The sequence below is a fragment of the Agelaius phoeniceus genome, chromosome 30 (genome assembly GCF_051311805.1).
Source record: "Agelaius phoeniceus isolate bAgePho1 chromosome 30, bAgePho1.hap1, whole genome shotgun sequence".
In the NCBI taxonomy this organism is placed as follows: Eukaryota; Metazoa; Chordata; class Aves; order Passeriformes; family Icteridae; genus Agelaius; species Agelaius phoeniceus.
In genome coordinates this window covers 6,752,921-6,771,820 of record NC_135294.1, presented here as the reverse complement: position 1 = coordinate 6,771,820, position 18,900 = coordinate 6,752,921, and the positions used below count along the sequence as shown (strand labels likewise).

The following is an 18,900-nucleotide window of genomic DNA, read 5'->3' as shown; positions in this document are numbered from 1 at the left end:
GGAGCGAGCCCACCCTGTAAAAATAAAAAAAAAAAAAAAAAGGAGAAAAAGGTTTTTTTGGATGTCCGTCCTGAGGGCTGGGCTCCCATCATGGCAGGACCGGGATCCCAGTGTGGGGAGGGGTGGGCGTGTGCCCCGGAGCGTTCCTTGGGGTGGGGGACAGGGGCACTGCGGTGGGATGGGGGCACCATGGGTGGGATGGAGACACCCCGGGTGGGATGGGGGCACCCTCGGTGGGATGGGGGCACCCAGATGGGAAGGGACACCCAGGGAGGGATGGGGGGGACCCCAGGGCGGGGTGCGGGGTGGCAGGAACACGGACAGAAAGAGGGGGACCATGAGTAAGCTGAGAACATTCAGATGTGTCAGGAGTGTCACCCCGCGTGGGATGGGGGGCACTGGAACCCTCGGACGGGAGGTGACACCCGCACGGGACGGGGGGCACGGGTGGGAGGGGACACCCTGCGTGGGACGGGGGGATCCCAGCTGGGGCACCCCGGGCCGGCTGGGGGAGCCCCGGATGGGATGAGGGCGGCACGGACGGGATGGGGGGGCCCGGAACGTGCAGGGAGCCCCGGTCGCGGCGGGACCGAGCGGGGCCGGTGCGGGGCCGGTGCGGGACCCTTGCGGAGCGGAGCGGGCCCGGCGGGGCGGCGCGAGCCCCTGCCCGGCCCCCGGTGTCGGTTTGCATCCCGGCTCCTCCCCGCCCCGCCGCCCCGCGCATTCCCGACCCTCCGGGCGGTGGCGGCGGCGGGGCCCGGCGGGGCCGGGGCGGGACCCCACGATGCCGCAGCTGGAACCCACGGGGGGGGACGACCTGGGGGCCCCCGACGAGCTCATCGCCTTCCAGGACGAGGGCGAGGAGCAGGACAAGGGCGCGGGGCGCGGCTCGGCCCACGGGGACCTGGACGAGCTCAAGTCCTCGCTGGTCAGCGAGACCGAGAACCGGGGGGGCCCCGGCGCCGCGGCCGGCCCCGGCCCCGAGGTGAGGCGGGGGGCGGCGGCGGGGAGCCGGGGGGAGGCGCCCCCCGCCCGGCCCCGCTCCGCTCACCGCCTCTCCCCGCAGGCGGAGCGGCCCCCGCCGCCCCGGGAAAGTTTCCAGAAGCCGCGGGACTCTCTGGCAGAAGGTACCGGACCCCCCCTCCCCGCTCCCCGCCGCATCCCCCGGGACCCGCCGGCACTTCCCAACTTCTTTGTTTCCGCCCCCGCTGCGGGCGGGACCCCTTGTGTGCCCCCCCCGCCCCACCGTGTCCTGCGCTCCTCCCCGCGGTGTCCCCCTGGGGCCGGGGCCCGCTCCCCCCTTGCGTGTCCCCCCCGTGTCCCGCTCCCCCGTGTCCCCCCTCCCACGTCCCCGCCCCGGTAACCGGCCCCGGGCATGGATCGGTGCCCCCGTGGCTGCGCGACGCCCCCGGGACCGGCTCCGTTCGGGGGGGAGTGACCGGCACCGGGAGCCGCCACCCCGGGGCTGCCCCGCGCAGCCGAGACCCCCCCAGAAGGACCAGGGACACCCCCAAGGGAACTGTCCGGGCCCCTCCCCAGCGGGGATCCCGCAAAAGCCCCCCCAGAGGGGCTTGGGCACCCCCAGAGGGGCGCACCCAGCTGCCCCCCGAGTGGGAATCCCTAGAAAATCGAGAAACCCCGAGAACATCAAGGACCCCCCCCAAGCGACTTGGGCCCCCCCCGAGGGACCCCCCCCCACCCTCCGCGAGAACCAAGGACTCCCCCAAAATTCCGTCGGAGACGCCCGGAAGAACCCGCGCCCCCCCCCCCCAAGGGATTTGGGCATCCCCCGAGGGTCGCCCCCGCCCGCCGCCCCCTGACGCCCCCCTCCCTTCTCTCCGCAGTGGTCAGACGGCAGCAGGATGGGGGTTTCTTTAAGGGCCCCCCCTACCCCGGGTACCCCTTCCTGATGCTCCCGGAGCTGGGCAGCCCCTACCTCGCCAACGGAGCCCTGTCCCCCGGCGGAGCCCGCACCGTAAGTGCCCCCCGGGCCCTCCCCAGCCTCTCCTCACCTCTCGCGGGTGCTCAGACCCCCCCAAGCCCGTCCTGCAGCAAAGCGACCACCTGATGCTAAAAAAACCCTCAAGAAATTTGGTTTATTTATTTTACTTCTGGCTCACTTCGCCCCTTTTGGGGGGGAGCTTTGAGGGGGGTGGGGAGTTTGGGGGGGCTTCGCTCCGGGGGACCCGCCCCGAAACCTGACCCTGAGCTGCTGCTTTTCTCATTTAAAAGGGTTTTAGAGCCGTTAATGGGCCAACATTGGCCGCGGGGGGAGAAGTGATTAAGCAAATTGAGCGAGAACTGGGGGGGGGTGGGAGAGGGGGAGCGACCCCCTCCCCTCGGCAGAGTCCCTCGGCCCCCAAACCATCCCGCTCAACCTCTCGGGCAGCATCCGAAAGCGATTTGAGGGATGTGAAGGTGCTTTAGGAACACAAGGTGTTCCCTACGGGGCCATCCCGGGAGGAATTCTGAGCCCCCGCCCGAGGGAGGAGGGAATTCTCAGCCCTCCGGGGGTCCCGAGGGATGCTGACAGTGGGAGCCCCCTCGCTCCTGATTGTCCAGGTGTAATCTCGCTCCGGTGATGCTTTTCCGCGTGTTATTTCTCCGGATCCACGGGGAACTGCGTTCCCATGTGGAGCCTACATGGGATAACAGTGTTTGTAATGGTTCGGAATCCCGGAACCCGGCTGGTTCGCCCGGAGGGTTTTCCGTATTTTGAGGGTTTTCCTGCTTTTGCTTTCCTGGAAGCAACTGGTTGGAGCGGCCGTGAAGTGCAAATCCCGGGATGGGGAGGGCAGATAAGCTAATTATCCCGGCTGGATAAAGGTTGTATTCCCAATTTGTCACTCCTGGGATTAGGAGGTTTTGGGGATGAAGCAGGACTGACCGCGATGCCAAACACTGGCAGGGAATCCGGGATAATGAGCAGGGATTGGGCTCGGGATCCGTCACAAGCGGCCACTAACGATGATTTAATGAATCCCAGAAAGGGGATTAATTAACAGGGGCTGGAGCGGGTGTCGCCTCCCGGATGTTTCAGAGGGATGGCTGGGCTTGGGAAAGCCTGGATTTGGGCTGAATTCCGACGGAATGGGGCCTCCGGTTGGTGAGGGGCGTGTGGGGATGCTGGGGGCGGGTCGGGGGATTGCGTGATGCTCTGGATGCCACGGGAGAGCAGCAGAGCTCTGTGCCCAGCACCAAGCCCCTTCTGTGAGCCCCCACGGTGTGCAGCACAGGGAGCCAGACCCCAGCATGGTCACGGTGTCCCCAGGCCCACATTGGATCCATCTGGGCACAGCACCCTGACCCTGAGCATCCTCAATCAAACAGAAGAGTCAGGACAGAGCATCCTTGGTCCTGCTCTGGACCCATCTGGGCACAGCACCCTGACCCTCACCCAGACCCAGCAAGGCTCAGCATCCTCAATCAGACAGGAGACTGCAGGACAGAGGATCCTTGGCCCAGGTCTGGATCCAGCCAGGCTCAGCACCTGTGATCCTGTGTGTGCAGCATCCTCAACCCCACACCAGGTCCTGCTGGCTCAACATGATCGATCTCCTGCTGGATCCTGTTCCTGATCCCTCCAGGCATCCCTGACCCCGTCTGGGCACAGCATCCTGGATCTGACCCTGGATCCACACGGGCGCAGCCTCCTCACTCCTCACCTCGGCCTCTGGGAACAGAATCCTTGATGGAGCTGGACACAGCATCTGGATACACCCAGGCACAGCTTCCCAGCCCTGTGCTGGACACAGCCTCCCAATTTCACTCTGGATACATCCAGGCACAGCTTCCCTGTCCTCTGCTGGACACAGCACCCTGATCCTTCCTGGATATATCCAGGCACAGCTGGACACAGTGCCCAGATACACCCAGGCAGAGTTTCCCAGCCCTGTGCTGGACACAGCACCCGGATACACCCAGGCAGAGTTTCCCAGCCCTGTGCTGGCAGCAGCCTCCCAGTCCCCCTGGATCCAGCCCCACATCCCCACACGCAGCACGGCCCGAGGGCACCGAGCTCCAAACCCTCATCCTCAGGATGAGCCCGGACACGCGGAGGAGCTCCGGGGTGGCAGGAGGCACAGCCTGCCTCGGGAACATCCTTCCCCCGTTTCCTTGTTGGTTTTGCCCCGGTGTTGGAGGGAAGGAGCTGATCTGCAGGACGCAGCCATCCCGGAGGCCGTGGCACCCACCCAGGTGCTGTGGGTTGAAGGGAGAAGGAAGGTTCTGGGAGAAGAAACCCAAACCCCAGATAATCTCCGGGGCTGGGAGGTGCCCCGAGGAGGTGGCCAGGAAGGTGTTGGATCCAGGGGATGGATGAGTCTGCAAGTGCCAGCGCTGATCTGACAGCCAAACAGCTGGAGGACTTACTTTGGAATACTGGGAATTCTGCAATTCTCCGCTCCAAAATCTGGGATATCTATGGAAATCTGGGGAATGTTTAGGAATCTGGTTACACAGTGCCTTCCCACACTCCAAACCAGGAGAAGAAGTCACATCCCTGTGCCAACCCACCAAGCACCAATGGATGGATGCTCCTGCTCTTCAATCCGTGTGAATTCATTTTGCTCCTGGGTTACTTCCAGCTGGGATCTGGAATTTGGGAAGTCTCCGTGGTCCCCAGGATCACTTCCCTGGCAGTTTCTGCCCAGGGAGAATTTTGGGGCTCTGCTGTGATGGTGAAAGAATTTGCTGGAATCTAATGATGGCATTGTTTGGAGCGGCCTTTCTGCCAATTTTCCTCAATTCCAACCAGGAATTTGGGACCTGTGAGGCTGTGTTTGGCTCCTTGGGATCATTCCCAACGACACAAAGGTCTGCAAGGTGCATGGAGAGGAAATACCCTGGATGTGCCTGAGCTGGATGGATGCAAATCCCCATTGCCACGATGCCGGATCCATTCCATCAGGATGGTGTGGAGCTGATGGGTTTTACCCCAAACCCAGAACGAGAGGGATCCATACTGGGTAAAACCTCATCCCAGCATCTTCCTCCCGCTTGGGAAGTAGATGGGAACCAGGCACGGAGCAGCGACCATGCACAGGATTGGCACCATTCCCAAAAAAACCAGTTTAACCCCAGGAATTCGAGTCTGGAGGCGAGGATTTAAATAAATCCAAACCTTCCTCAGGCGTGGAATTCCATCCAAACAGCTCTCCCGACGCCGTGCCGGTGTAATTAATGCACCTCGGTGTAATTAATGCGCCTCGGCAGGCTGCGATCCCAAAATAAATGAGGGAAAAATCCATAACCTGGACCTATTCCGGCTTTTTTTGCGCCACTCCTGCGATGAATTCCCGAGGATACAGAGCCCTATCTGTCTCCTAAAGAAAATAGATCCTTAACTGCGCTGCTGCCAAGGAAAATGATTAAAATACGGATTTTTGGCAGGGAAAAGGGCTGCTCCAAAAACCGGGCGGGTCTTGCTGGCGGCTCTGGCAGGGCCTGGAGGGATTTTGGCACTGGGATGCGGATGGAGGTGTTGGAATGGGGGGATTTTTCTGGCGTGAGGGCCTGCTCTCAGCATCCTGGGACCACGGCAGTTCCTCCTCCTTCCTGCTGCGCTAATTTGGGATTTTCTCATTTATTTGGGATTTGCCCCCCACCAGCGCCGCCTTCCTTCCCCACCTGGTAAATATTAAGGAAAAACCCCGGTTTTTCCCCACGTTTTGGCTTGTCCTCGTTGCTGTGTGCAGCTGCTGGGCTGATCCAGCCCTTCCCGGCCCCGAGCCCTCCCCGTGCCTCAGTTTCCCTGCTGCCAGCCTCTGCAGGGCTGCCGCACACAATGGCCCCTTTATCCCGCTCCTTAATTATGCTCTTCGGCTAATTACCCCGCGGGCGGGGTTTGCAGACCTACAGGAGGTTTCCACCCCCCGAACCTCCCTCCTCCCTCCTTTTCTAACACGATTCCCAAATTAAAGCGATGAAGTAAGTGCTCGGGGCGCCTCTGCTCAGCCCTGGGATTGTTCCGGGACTGAGGCGCATTCATCATCCTTCTGGAATTCCCAGCAGCTGCTTTTCATTAGTTTTCCTTCCTTGAAGTCGCGGGCGGGAGCTCGGGAGGGAAGAGGAACCCGGGGGGAAGTGCCCGGTGCATCCTGGATGGAGGAAGAGGAGGGATAAGGGAAGAAGGGTCGGGACTGGGAGCGGGTGTGTTGTGTTCGGTCTCTGGGAGTTTGGGGAAAGGGGATGGAGGTGGGGAGGAGGAGGGGGAGGGCCGATGTGCCCCTCCTCGGTTTGCCTTTTTTCTGGTGTTTTTTTGGCAGGGATTTCGCCCCTGTGTGTTCAGCCCGGGATCCCTGGAGATCTTGGGGATCCCTGGGGATGCTGAGGATGCTGAGGGTGCTGCTCAGGGCTTGGCAGAGGGCAGGGGAGGGGCAGCACTGGGGCTGCTGTGCTGGTGTCACCCCCAGCCTGGGGATGCTCTGGACAGGGCTGTTGGTGGCCAGGGCAGGCTGAGCCCGCTGCTGCTGCTGCTGGGATCCCCCGGAGGATGCAGGACATGAATGGATCCATTGAGGGAGTGCAGACAAAAGCCTGGGCCAGCAGCAGGGTCTGGGGCCACTGGCTGTGGGACAGGGAGCAGGGGCTGGGGTCCTCTGTGGTGGGGGAGGCTCGGGGCACCCAGTGAGGAGCAGGGCCAGGGCCGCCCTGGGCTGTCCCCACTGCAGTGCTCCAGCCTCATCCCCAGCGTCCCACGGATCCCATGGATCCCATCCCATGGATCCCACGGATCCCATCCCATGGATCCCATTCCCATCCCATGGATCCCATTCCCATCCCATGGATCCCATCCCATCCCACGGATCCCATCCCATCCCACGGATCCCATTCCCATCCCATCCCTGGGCCCCAGCTCTCCCTCAGGTGTCCCCAGGGTGTTGATGTGGGATCTGTGGGTGGAGATGAGGTAGCACAAGTCCCACCTCTCCAAACTCATCCCAAATTGAGTTTTTGTTTGGTTTTTTTTGGTTTTTTTTAACTTATTTTTCATCTCCCAGCCACTTTTCCCACCTCCCCACCCCAGCCCCTGTGGCATTTCCCATCTGGTGTCTGTGGCTGTGTTATGGGAATGGACAAACATCTGTTGTTAGGGTGTCCCAAACCCTCATTCCCACCCCAAAATCCCTGTCCCCACTTGGGACACCCTTTGCCTGGCTGCTGTCACCCAGAAAATGCCAGAAGGGAACCTGGAGATGTCTCCTGCATCAACCCTACATCAGCCTGTAGAAACCCTAAATCCTGGTGGGACAAGAACTCCTATTTTGGGGGTTCTCCCTGGGATGTGGGGGTGCAGGAGACCCTCCCAGGAGTCTCCTGGCTGGAATTTGTCATCCTGGTGCTCATGGGCAACATCTGGAGGAGATTATTTGGCTGGGAAGCGGAGGGATGGCGGGGGTGGGGGAGAGATTTATGTCTCCTTGCCTGGGCTGTAAATCCAGCTGTAATTGGGATTTCTGCCTCCCCAGTTATCCCAGGGAATGCAGCAGCTGTGGGGCCGGGATGCTCCTGGCTTTGCTCCCTGGTTGTTGGCGTTGGGTGATTTGTTGGGGTGTGAAGGGCACCCTGTCCTGCCTCAGGAGGGTGAGAGGCCAGGTCCCGGCTTTCCCCTCTGCTTTCCCCCTTTCCCATTTTTCTCCTTTTCCCATTCCCTTTTTCCCCATTTTGGGGCTTCCCCCAATCCCCATTGCAGCATCCTGGGTGCAGCCCCAGGCCCTTCTGCCAGGGCAGATTTGGGGGTTTTTTTCCCACCTTCTTATGCCCAAACACAAAGTTTTAAGGAACTGGATGATGCATTGAGCCCAGCATCGCCATTTCTCTGCAAAATCCCATTCCCTGTCACTCCTGGAGCCAAATTTGGGTGTTTTTTTCCCAAACAGTCCAGTGACACTGCTCAAACCTTGATCTTGGGATGCCATGGGGCTGCAGTGGCCACACCTGGACAAAGATTTTGGGGGCCTCCATTAAACATCCTACAAACCCCCATTTCCTGCCCCAATGCTTGGCCTGTCCTGTCTGGCCTGGCGTGATTTTGGGATGAATTTTGGGGGAAAAGGGAGCAGAGGGGCCAGGACAGGGGGACAGGAGGGGCTGGGACCAGGGCAGGGTGATGGAGCCCTGGGACAGGGGGACAAACCCTCTGGGACAGGGGCCATGGGCACGTGGAGCTGCCAGGACCTGCGGCCCTGGGGTTCTGCCACACCAGGACCCTCAGCGGGACCCAGGGCCAGCCCCACCAGGGGCTCTCCCCCTTCCCAGGGAAGCAGCACAGCTGGGCTGGGGCCTGGGCAGAGCAGGAGGAGTGGGAATCCTCTGGTGAACGCCCCCAGTTGGACCTCAGGGCATCCCCTGGCCCCCTCTCCTGGGTCTGGGGGCTCCAGCAGGGAAGGAGTTACCCCTGCTTTTAATTGGCTGGTAACGAGCACCCAGGGCTGGCTCTAATCTCTCTGGAATGTGACCGATTTTCAACTATTTTCCTCTTTTTAATTTTTTTTTTTGCTGCTGTTTCACAGCTCGGGTCCCCAGTGGGGGGACAGTGGGGGCTGTGTCCCAGCTGGAGCCACGGGATGGGGAGGAAGAGGAGGGGAGGGGGGGTCATTTTGTCATTTCTCCACATCACCACTGAACCATTCAGCAGCTCCCCTCGCTTTGTGTACTTTGAAAGGGTCCCCCCTGTTCCTCCCTTTCCCTTCCCCAGGCTCCCGAAATGGCCCCAAAATGAGAATCAGCCTTTTATCCCCAGAGCTTCCCCCAGGGCTGTCCCCATCCCCTGGCGCCTCCTCTTCCTACAGGGCAGCCCAGAAAGCCCCTCTGGGCTGGGCTGGGGGGCTCAGAGCTGGGGGGCACCTCCTGCTCTGTCCTGGACATGGACACACAACTGGGGGAGCACCGAGGGTCTCATCTGGTGCTTGGAGTGTGGGAGGAGGCTGGGGACAGGGAGTGACCCCAGTGTGGGGGCTGGGGACAGGGGGGTGACCCCAGTGTGGGGGCTGGGGACAGGGGGGTGACCCCAGTGCCACCCCAGTGTGGCCCTGGAGCTCTCGGGACATTTTGGCTGCCCTGGCCCTGAGGATGATCCAGATTTGGAGGGAGCAGCAAAGGTGTCCCTTGGGGAGCAGCTCCTCATGCCAGGGAGGGATGGGGGACAGTGAGCCTGGGGTGACAGTGACAGCCAGCCCAGGGGGGACAGTGAGCCCACAGGTGACGGCTGGCAGGTCATGGCCAGTCCACAGGTGACAGTGAACCTGGGGTGACAGTGACCCAGGTGTTTGGGGATCCCCTGTGCTGTGGGAATGGTGGGATCAGGAGGGATCCCCCTCAGCTCTGGGGCTGTGCTGTGCCAGGGGGGTCCTGGGTGGGGGTCCTGGAAGGGTTAACGCTGCCCCAAGCTCCTGCTGGGTTTTCTCTCCAGCTGCCCTGGCTCAGGCAGGTTTGTGTCTGGGGAAATTCCTGCAGCAGCTGCTGCAGCCACGTTCCCACATTCTGCAGCCCTGGCATCTCCAGGGACCCTCCCTCCCTCCCTCCTGCTGTCCTCGGGAGCTGCCTCTGGCCCCCCAAACACACACAAAGCCCCTTTTTTGGGGTGCCAGGGAGACACCCCAGAGTCACAGCACGATGTTAACCAGAAAGGGAGAAAAACCCCAAAACCTCTTTGCCCATGGTTGGGGTGTCCTTGGCTGGCTGTGCAGGCAAGGCCAGGGAATGTTTTGGGGTCAGAGGGTTGTTTCTGAGCTAGGGAGGACTTTGGGATTAGGGGAAGTTTTGGGGCTGGGGAATGTTTTGGGGGTAGGGTTATTTTGGAGGGCAGTAGGAATGTTTTGGGGCTGAGTGGGATGTTTCAGGGCTGGGGGTGCTTTGGGGCTGGGAGTGTTTTGGTATCAGGAGGAGCTTTGGGACTGGAGATGTTTTGGGGTGTTTTGGGGTCAGAGGATGTTTGAGGCCAGGACTGGGGTGATTTTGGGGCTGGGGGGCTGTTTCAGGCCTGGTGCAGTGTCTGGGGCAGGGCTGTGTGGGGTCCCTGGAGGGCTGGGGTGGTTTTTGGGGCAGGGGGTTTTTTTGGGGCAGGGTTTTTTTGGGGCCGGGTTTTTTGGGGCCAGGGCTGCGTGGGGCAGTGCACAGGGCAGTGTCCATCCCTCCCACAGTACCTGCAGATGAAGTGGCCACTCCTGGACGTGCCGGCCGGGGCCACGCTCAAGGACAGGAGCTCGCCCTCACCCGCCCACCTGGTGAGAGAGGGCAGCCCCCAGACCCAGGGGGGGTTCCCAGCACCCCCAGCCCTGCCAGGGACCCTCTCCCATTCCATGGGGGGGATTCGGGAGTGGTTTGGGCTGGGGAGGGATCTTAAAGAGCAAAGGGGGGCAGGGGCACCATGACTGGGGCAGGGACACTGCCCTGGGGCAGTTTCAGGGCTGGTGGGACAGCCCTGGCTGTGCTGCCCCGCTGCCCAGGGCTGTTCCCATGGGCTGAGCCCTGCCCCTGTGCTCTCCCCACAGTCCAACAAGGTGCCCGTGGTGCAGCACGCCCATCACATGCACCCCCTGACGCCGCTCATCACCTACAGCAGCGAACCCTTCCCGCCCGGGTCACCCCCCGGGCACCTGAGCCCTGAGATCGACCCCAAAACGGGTGAGCGGGGCTGGGAGCATGGCTGGGGACACCTGGGGGTGAATGGGGCTGGGGCACCTGGGGGTGAATGGGGCTGGGGCACCTGGGGGTGAATGGGGCTGGGGGCACCTGGGGGTGAATGGGGCTGGGGGCACCTGGGGGTGAATGGGGCTGGGGCACCTGGGGGACACCTGGGGGTGAATGGGGCTGGGGGCACCTGGGGGGGAGCAGGGGGTGGGGGAAAGATCTGGGGTGCTCAAAGAGGGGATCTGGGGTGCTCAGAGGGATCTGGGGGGATCTGGGGTGCTCAAAGAGGGGATCTGGGGTGCTCAGAGGGATCTGGGGGGATCTGGGGTGCTCAAAGGGCGGATCTGGGGTGCTCAAAGGGCGGATCTGGGGTGCTCAGAGGGATCTGAGGTGCTCAGAGGGGTCTGGGGTGCTCACAGGGATCTGGGCTGCTCACAGAAGGCTGCTGGGGGGCACGGGGGGCTCCCTGGCTGCCCTGGCCCTGCTCTGAGCCCCCCCTCCTGCCCCCTCTGCCCCTCACAGGGATCCCACGGCCGCCGCACCCCCCCGAGCTGCCCCCCTACTACCCCCTGTCCCCCGGGGCCGTGGGGCAGCTGCCACCCCCGCTGGGCTGGCTCGTGCCACAGTAAGGACGGGGGGCTCGGGGTGCTGGGAGGGGGCTGGCTGTGCTTGGGGGCAGAATTTGGGGTTGGGGACAGAGTTTGGGGTGCTGGGAGGGGCTGGCTGTGCTTGGGGGCAGAATTTGGGCTCAGGGGCAGAATTTGGGGTGCTGGGAGGGGGCTGGCTGTGCTTGGGGGGCAGAATTTGGGGTTGGGGGGCAGAATTTGGGGTGCTGGGAGGGGCTGGCTGTGCTGGGAATGGTCTGGCTGTGCTCAGGGGCAGTTTTGGGGTGCTGGGGCAGCTCCTGTTGGGGTGGGAAGGGAGGGGACTCCGTGCTGCTGGAAAATTTGGGAATCCCGCAGATGGAAAGAGCAGCGCAGGGGTGCCCATGAAGTGGAAAAGGATCTTTTTTCCCCAAAAGATTCGTGTTTTTTAGGCAAGGACAGCCCGTGTACTCCATCCCTGCTGGGGGCTTCCGGCACCCCTACCCCGCCCTGGCCATGAACGCCTCCATGTCCAGGTGGGGCTGGGCTTATGGGGCGGGTCTGGGGTCTCTGGGGCGGGTCTGGGGTCTCTGGGGCGGGTTTGGGGTCTCTGGGGCGGGTTTGGGTTTTCTGGGGTGGATTTGGGGTTTCTAGGGTGGATTTGGGGTTCCAGCACGTTTTCGGGGTTTCCAGTGTGCGTTTTGGGCTCTGGCACGTTCTCGGGGCTCCCAGCTGGGTTGGGGCAGGGGCTCTCTGAACCCGGGCAGTTCTGGGGGGTCCCGTGCCCACCCCTGCTGTCTGTCCCCCCTGCAGTTTGATGTCCAGCCGCTTCTCCCCGCACGTGGTGCCCCCGCCCGGGCACGGGCTGCACCCCTCGGGCATCCCCCACCCCACCATCGTCTCCCCCATCGTCAAGCAGGAGCCCCCCCAGCCCAGCTCCAGCCCCGCCGGCACCTCGTGAGTGGGGACAGGGGCTGGGGGGGGACAGGGGCTGCTCCTGGGGGTCCTGACCCGGGTTGGTGCTCGCAGGGGTCCCAGGACGAGGAGAGAGAATCTTGACTCCCTGTTTCAGAAGGCTGGTGTATTATTTTATGATGTATATTATATCAAAATGATATGTTATAATATATCATAAATTAAAATTAAAATTTAAAAATTAAAATTTAAAAATTAAAATTTAAAAATTAAATTTAAAGTAAAAAGTAAATTTAGTTTAAAAAAATTAAATTTAAAATTTCAAAATTTTAAATTTTAAATTTAAAAATTGAAATTTAAAAATTAAAATTTAAAAATTATATTTAATTTTAAAAATTAAATTTACATTTTAAAAATTTAAAAATTAAATTTAAAATTTAATTAAATTAATATATTATATTGAAATTATATCTTAATATATTACAACATGTATTATATATTATTGCATTATTTATAATATATACTATGTATTATATTATATATTATTATATATTAATATAATATACTAATGTATTATGTAATGTTTATTAATATATTATAATGTAATATAATATTATAGTATATAAATTATATATTAATATATTATATTAGAATTATATGTTAAAACTATACTAAAAGAATAGAAGAAAGAATTTCATCAGAAAGCTAGCAAAGAATAGAAAGAAATTATAACAAAAGAATATAAAATAATGATAATAAAATCTTGTGTCTGACCAGAGTCTGAGACAGCTAGACTGTGATTGGCCATTAATTAGCAACAACCACATGAGGCCAATCCCAGATGCACCTGTTGCATTCCACAGCAGCAGATAACCATTGGTTACATTCTGTTCCTGAGGCCTCTCAGCTTCTCAGGAGGAAAAACCCTAAGGAAGGGATTTTGCATAAAACATGTCTGTGATTTTCCATAAAACGCGTCCGTGGCCCTGATGCCCCTGTCCCGCTCCCCCGGCAGGAAATCCCCCGTGGCCGTGAAGAAGGAGGAGGAGAAGAAGCCGCACATCAAGAAGCCTTTGAACGCCTTCATGCTGTACATGAAGGAGATGAGGGCCAAGGTGGTGGCCGAGTGCACGCTGAAGGAGAGCGCGGCCATCAACCAGATCCTGGGACGGAGGGTACAGGGGGGCCCCGGGGACACTGCAGAGACCCCGCTTTCACTTCTCCCCTGGATCAGACCCCACCTGGGCACTGCCGGCCCAGGGAGCCCCAGGGAGCTCCTGCTGACCTGGCATGGGGTGGGCAGCAGGTGCTCAAGGTCTCCAGTGTGGATTTGGGGATTCCAGCCACCTCTGGGGTTTCCAGTGTGTGCCTTTGAGGTCTCCAGCATAGCCCTGGGCATCCTAGCACGTATTCGGTGTTTCTGGTGTGCATTTGGGGTCTCTAGCCTGGCTCTGAGGTCTCCAGTGTGGATCTGGGGATTCTCAGCCTGGTTTTGGGGTTCCCATCCTGGCTCTGGGGTCTCCAGCGTGGATCTGGGGGCTCCCATCCTGGTTCTGGGGTCTCCAGTGGGGGTTTGGGGGTTCCCAGCCTGGCTTTGGGGTTCTTAGAGTGACTCTGGGGTCGCCAGCATGGCTCTGGGGGTTCCTGGGGCAGTTCTGGGGTCCCCAGCGTGGCTCTGGGGGTCCCCGGGGCAGTTCTGGGGTCCCCAGCGTGCTGTCCCCGCAGTGGCACTCGCTGTCCCGGGAGGAGCAGGCCAAGTACTACGAGCTGGCGCGGAAGGAGCGGCAGCTGCACTCGCAGCTCTACCCGACCTGGTCAGCAAGGGACAACTACGTACGTGTGACCCCCCTGGGGCCCCCAGCCCCTTCCTGGGGTCTGGCTGCTGGGAGGGGGCTGGCTGTGCCTGGGGGGCAGCGTTTGGGGTGCTGGGAGGGGGCTGGCTGTGCTCAGGGGCAGAGTTTGGGGTGCTGGGAGGGGGCTGGCTGTGCTCGGGGGCAGAGTTTGGGGTGCTGGGAGGGGGCTGGCTGTGCTCGGGGGCAGAGTTTAGGGTGCTGGGAGGGGGCTGGCTGTGCCTGGGGGGCAGAGTTTGGGGTGCTGGGAGGGGGCTGGCTGTGCTCGGGGGCAGAGTTTGGGAGTTTGGGGTGCTGGGAGGGGGCTGGCTGTGCCTGGGGGGCAGAGTTTGGGGTGCTGGGAGGGGGCTGGCTGTGCTCGGGGGCAGAACTCAGGGGTCTGGCTGTGCTCAGGCTGCTGTGACAGCGTGTGACAGTTCCAATCCCCTCCACGTGCTCTCCCATCCACGTTTCCCACCCCAGCACCCCCGTGGCGGCCTGGAGCCGCGGGAGGAGCTGAAACTCTGTGTTCCAGGGCAAGAAGAAGAAGCGGAAGCGCGAGAAGCTGGCCCAGCAGCAGCAGCAGCAGCAGGGCCCCGATGCCGACGGTGAGTGCCCCCCGCCCGTGTCCCCCCGTGCCCCTCATTGATAGGGCCCCAGGTCTTCTGATTAAGCTTAACCCCGAGCCAGGCAGTCTTTATTTATCTGGATAACTCAGTCCCTCTGGGAGACAGAGTGCCCGAATACCCGCGCAGCTCGAAGCCGTGGCTACCTTTGGCAAGCTAAGTGATTTTCAGCTCTTTAGTGATTATCAGCTCTCTTAGGATTTCAGCTTGTGCTTGCCAAAAGCGCCGTAGGGCTAGGGGCAGACGTGAGAGAGGAGAAGGAGAGGTCATGGCGTTCCACAGCAATGGGTTTATTGAGGGATCTGTGAAGGGTTCCAGTGACGGCTCTTCTTCTGCCGAATGGGCTAAAACAGCCCCTTTTTATAGGGTACGGGGGAATCCAAACTTGTCCAATAGTAAAGGTTAGGGAAAAAGTGACCTATGGGGTTACAGAGACAAGCTATAGGCCGAGAAGCTGAAGATGGGAGCTTATTTTGCTGTCTCATCATGACTCATCATGACAGCAGTTCCTACTGTTAAGTCTCAGCCTTCCATGGAGTTCTGGCCAGCTCCATGGAGTCTGCTACACCTCATGCTGCTGTGCCTGTCCCCTCATGCCCCTCACGCCGTCCCTGTCCCCTCATGCCGTCCCTGTCCCCTCACACTGTCCCTGTCCCCTCATGCCCCTCACGCTGTGCCTGTCCCCTCACGCCGTCCCTGTCCCCTCATGCCCCTCACGCTGTCCCTGTCCCCTCACGCCCGCCATGCCTGTCCCTGCAGGCTCGCTGCCCGCCCGGAGCAAGAAGCCCTGCGTGGTGCCCTTCCTGCCCGAGAAGCCGTGCCCCAGCCCGGCCTCGTCGCACGGCTCCATGCTGGACTCTCCGGCCACGCCATCGGCCGCTCTGGCCTCGCCGGCCGCGCCGGCCGCCACGCACTCGGAGCAGGCCCAGCCACTCTCGCTCACCACCAAGCCCGAGGCCCGGGCCCAGCTCAGCAAATCCTCCTCTTCCTCTTCCTCCTCCTCCTCCTCCTCCTCCTCCTCGCTGCTCTCCAGGCCCGTCCCCTTCACCTCGGGGACCCCCTCGGCCCTGCTGGCCTCCCCGCCCGGCGCCATGCCGGCCGCCCTGGCCGCGCTGCAGACGCAGCCGCTGTCCCTGGTCACCAAACCCGCTGACTGAGGGACAAACCTCCCCTCCTTGTCCTCCCCACCCCGTCCCCTCCCCGCTGTACATTGCAGAAGCCACAATCAAGATTCGAACGCAGCCAAAACCGTTATTGGTCAATATTTGACCCTTTCTGAACTCTGTGGGAGCAGGCTCTGGAGGGAAGGGGCTTTCTGCTCAGAGCTGCTGCCAGCGGTCAACCTAAAGACTGTTTTTATTAAAAAAAAGGAGAGAAAAAAAAAAAAGAAAAAAAAATAATGGAATAGACCCTCCAGAAGGTGCCGCCGAGGGGGATCTCTGAGGGAGGAACTGATGCCCATCGCTGCCATGGAGCACAGAGATGGACCCTCACGGTGGTGCCAGCCCCTGCACGGCAGGCGTGGGCTGGAACTGGCTCTCCATCTCGGCTCCAGGAGCAGGAACGCCTCCAGCTGCTCCCAAAATCCTGCTCCATGCCCTGGCACGGAGCTGGTGCTGCCCCGGGGGTGCTGCTCCGTCGGTGCTGCCCCTGCCCACGCTCCTGCTGGGCTGGGCAGGGCCTGGGGCTGAGCCCTGGGAGGGGTTGTGTTTTTATCACCTCAAAAAATCCTGTTATTTTTCACAAAAGGAAATAAAAACTGCAGCTGCAGCTGGCGGTGTGAGTGTGGTCTCTGTGGGAAGCGCTCGCCACTTTTCCTCTGCCACTTTCCTGGGAAATACCTCGGGATGGAATTCCTGCTCCTGAGCTCCAGCATCCCTGAACAGCTCTGGGCTCAGGGGGATTTTGGGGTGCCACCAACAGAGTACAGCTTTGCTGGACTCACCCAGGCATCAGGACACGTGGGGTTGGGTGAACCAGTGCCTGAGGAGCCGGGCACTGGGAGTTACTGGTGTGTACTGGGTGCGCTGGGGCTGCTTCTTCCAAACCAGGCATGAAAAAGGACCTGCAGAAAACCAACCCGATGGATTTTCAACCCACTTGGAGTCCTCAGTCAGCTCCATACTTGGGTATATCAGGACTCTTTCCTCTCCTTGTATTTCAGCAGGAAAAATCCCCAGTTTTGCCCCTGGAACTCATGATTTTGTCTCTGTTGCAGACTGACCTGGAGCCGCACCTGCCTGGAGTTAATTTACGGCGTTCACAGCCCTGTTCCATTCCCCTCTGGAACTCCCTGCCCTGCTCCTGCCTCCCAGGCCCAGCCTGGCTGCTCTCTACCTGCACCTCACCTTTATTTTGGGGACCACGGTGTCCCCCAGTTCCCAAACAGCATCAATGATGGGTGAGCCCATCCACAGCTGCTGGGTCTGCTGGGACTTTGGTGCATTTGGGGCACCAGGGACACTTTTTCCTCCTGTTGTGACATTTCTCTTCTCCTTTCCAGTGCTGAGAAGCCCCCAGGGAAGAGTTTGTAAGGAAGTGGAGCAGCAGCAGGCACCTGTCTGCAGGTAAGGGGAAAGGGAACTTCATGGGACTGAGGAGGATCTGTCTGTGTTTTCCAGATGTGAGAGGTGTCGGCATCCATATCTGCAGCAGAAAACACCTGGATTTTAGGATTTTCCTACCAGAGCTGGGCAGAACTACAAAAACCCACCCCTGAACCAGGCCCCAGCCATGGGCATGGCCACAAGACACACCTGGGGCCAGCTCCAAAACCTTGTGGAAGCTCCTGACGCCTTTGCAAGCTCCAGCAGGAGCGTGGCTGCTCTGTCCAGCCCAGGACCATCATGTGGGCAGCTGGAATTGCTAGCTTGGAGCATCCCAGAGCTGCCAGAGCCGGGCTGGGAGCTGGGAGCAGCTGTGGGGTCCCACCAAACCCCCCCGAGTGCCCCCTTATTGTGGCCACACCCAGATTTGGGAGGTGCTTCCATTATTTACATTTCCAAATGATTTAAATTTCTTGCTTTCAGAGAGAAAAATGTGTGAATTCTGGCCTGGAGCTGGGGAGGAGCAGCCACGTGTCACACAGCCGGGGATTAGGGTCACCCAGAATGTGCGTGGCCATTGCCTGAAAAGAGCCAAAATTGAGCTTTTTTGAGAGAAACTGTTCCAAGAAAGTGATTTTTGGTGAGGAGGAGGCTTGGCCCCGCTCTCCCCAGCACCAGGAGCAGGCTGGGGACAAGCAGCCCCTTGGATTGGATTTCGTGGGACATTAGAGGCATGGAGAGAGCCCTGTCACAGGGATTAAACCCCAGCCAGAGCCAGACAGCCTCAGACAGATGTTGGGCTCCAGCAGGAGAATATTCCTTTGTTTGACTCGAGGCTTTCCCATGGGGACAGGGAACATCTGTTCCACTCCCTGGTGGTGCTCTGGAGCTGGGGCAGGCTGGGGTGAGCCCTGCCAGGAGCACTCGGTCCCCAAGCCCTGCTCCTGGGCAGGAGGTGACACCAGGGGAGCAGTGCTGTCCACAGAAAATGGGATCTTTTTGGATTTTATTCTCCTCTGGAATGGTCCCATCATGGGGGTGAAAATGCAGGATTCAGGGTGGCTGTCCACAGAAAATGGGATCTTTTTGGATTTTATTGTCCTCCGGAATGGTCCCATCATGGCGGTGAAAATGCAGGATTCAGGGTGGCTGTCCACGGAAAATGGGATCTTTTTGGATTTTATTATCCTCCGGAATGCTCCCACAGGAGCTGTGTCTGCCCACGGGAGGGGACTGGAGTTGTCCTTTAAGGTCCCTTCCAGCCTAAACCATTCCCTGGTTCTAGAAGAGGGAAACCCTGGGGTACATAACCCTGAAAAAATCCAGTGTATTTCCATTTGGGATGGTGTGACCAGGAGGTCTGGGGCTCCACTCGGCTTTGGGCAGGGTGGGCGATGTTCCTCAGAGCTGGGGGGTGAAATGGAGCTGGCAGCCCGGGATGAGGGAGGTCCGGGATAGTCCCCAGCAGGGCTGGACTCTCTGGATGTGCCTCCAGGGGATCCAGGAGAGCTTTTGGGACACCTTGGGAGCACCTGGGCGCTCTCCTGGCTCTGTTCTGGACACGGGGCTCCTCCTGTCACCTCCTCCCGATTGTTTAATTGCAGCCCTGCCCCCCTGCAGGCTGGCCAGGCACTAATTGCAAAGCCTAATGAGGTCCCGGGGGTCTCCTGCAGAGACGGAGCTAATTAGGGGCTGCAGCACGAGCTCCGAGGTTTCTCCAAGCCCCTTTTTGCTCGGGGGCTGGAGGGGAGGGCGCGCCAGATGTCCG

The 18,900-nt window shown here is 59.8% G+C and overlaps 1 protein-coding gene across 1 annotated transcript; it reads left to right on the top strand.

Moving 5' to 3' along the window:
- The first annotated feature begins 627 nt into the window (after positions 1-627).
- TCF7L1 (transcription factor 7 like 1) lies at positions 628-16,356 on the top strand. The gene is made up of 12 exons (XM_054650761.2): positions 628-985; positions 1,067-1,127; positions 1,845-1,975; positions 10,143-10,226; positions 10,494-10,626; positions 11,155-11,257; positions 11,669-11,752; positions 12,030-12,173; positions 13,147-13,306; positions 13,857-13,964; positions 14,496-14,568; positions 15,346-16,356. The coding sequence occupies exons 1-12, from the start codon at positions 785-787 to the stop codon at positions 15,741-15,743; spliced, it is 1,680 nt and encodes a 559-aa protein (XP_054506736.2). The 5' UTR covers positions 628-784; the 3' UTR covers positions 15,744-16,356.
- The last annotated feature ends 2,544 nt before the right edge of the window (positions 16,357-18,900 follow it).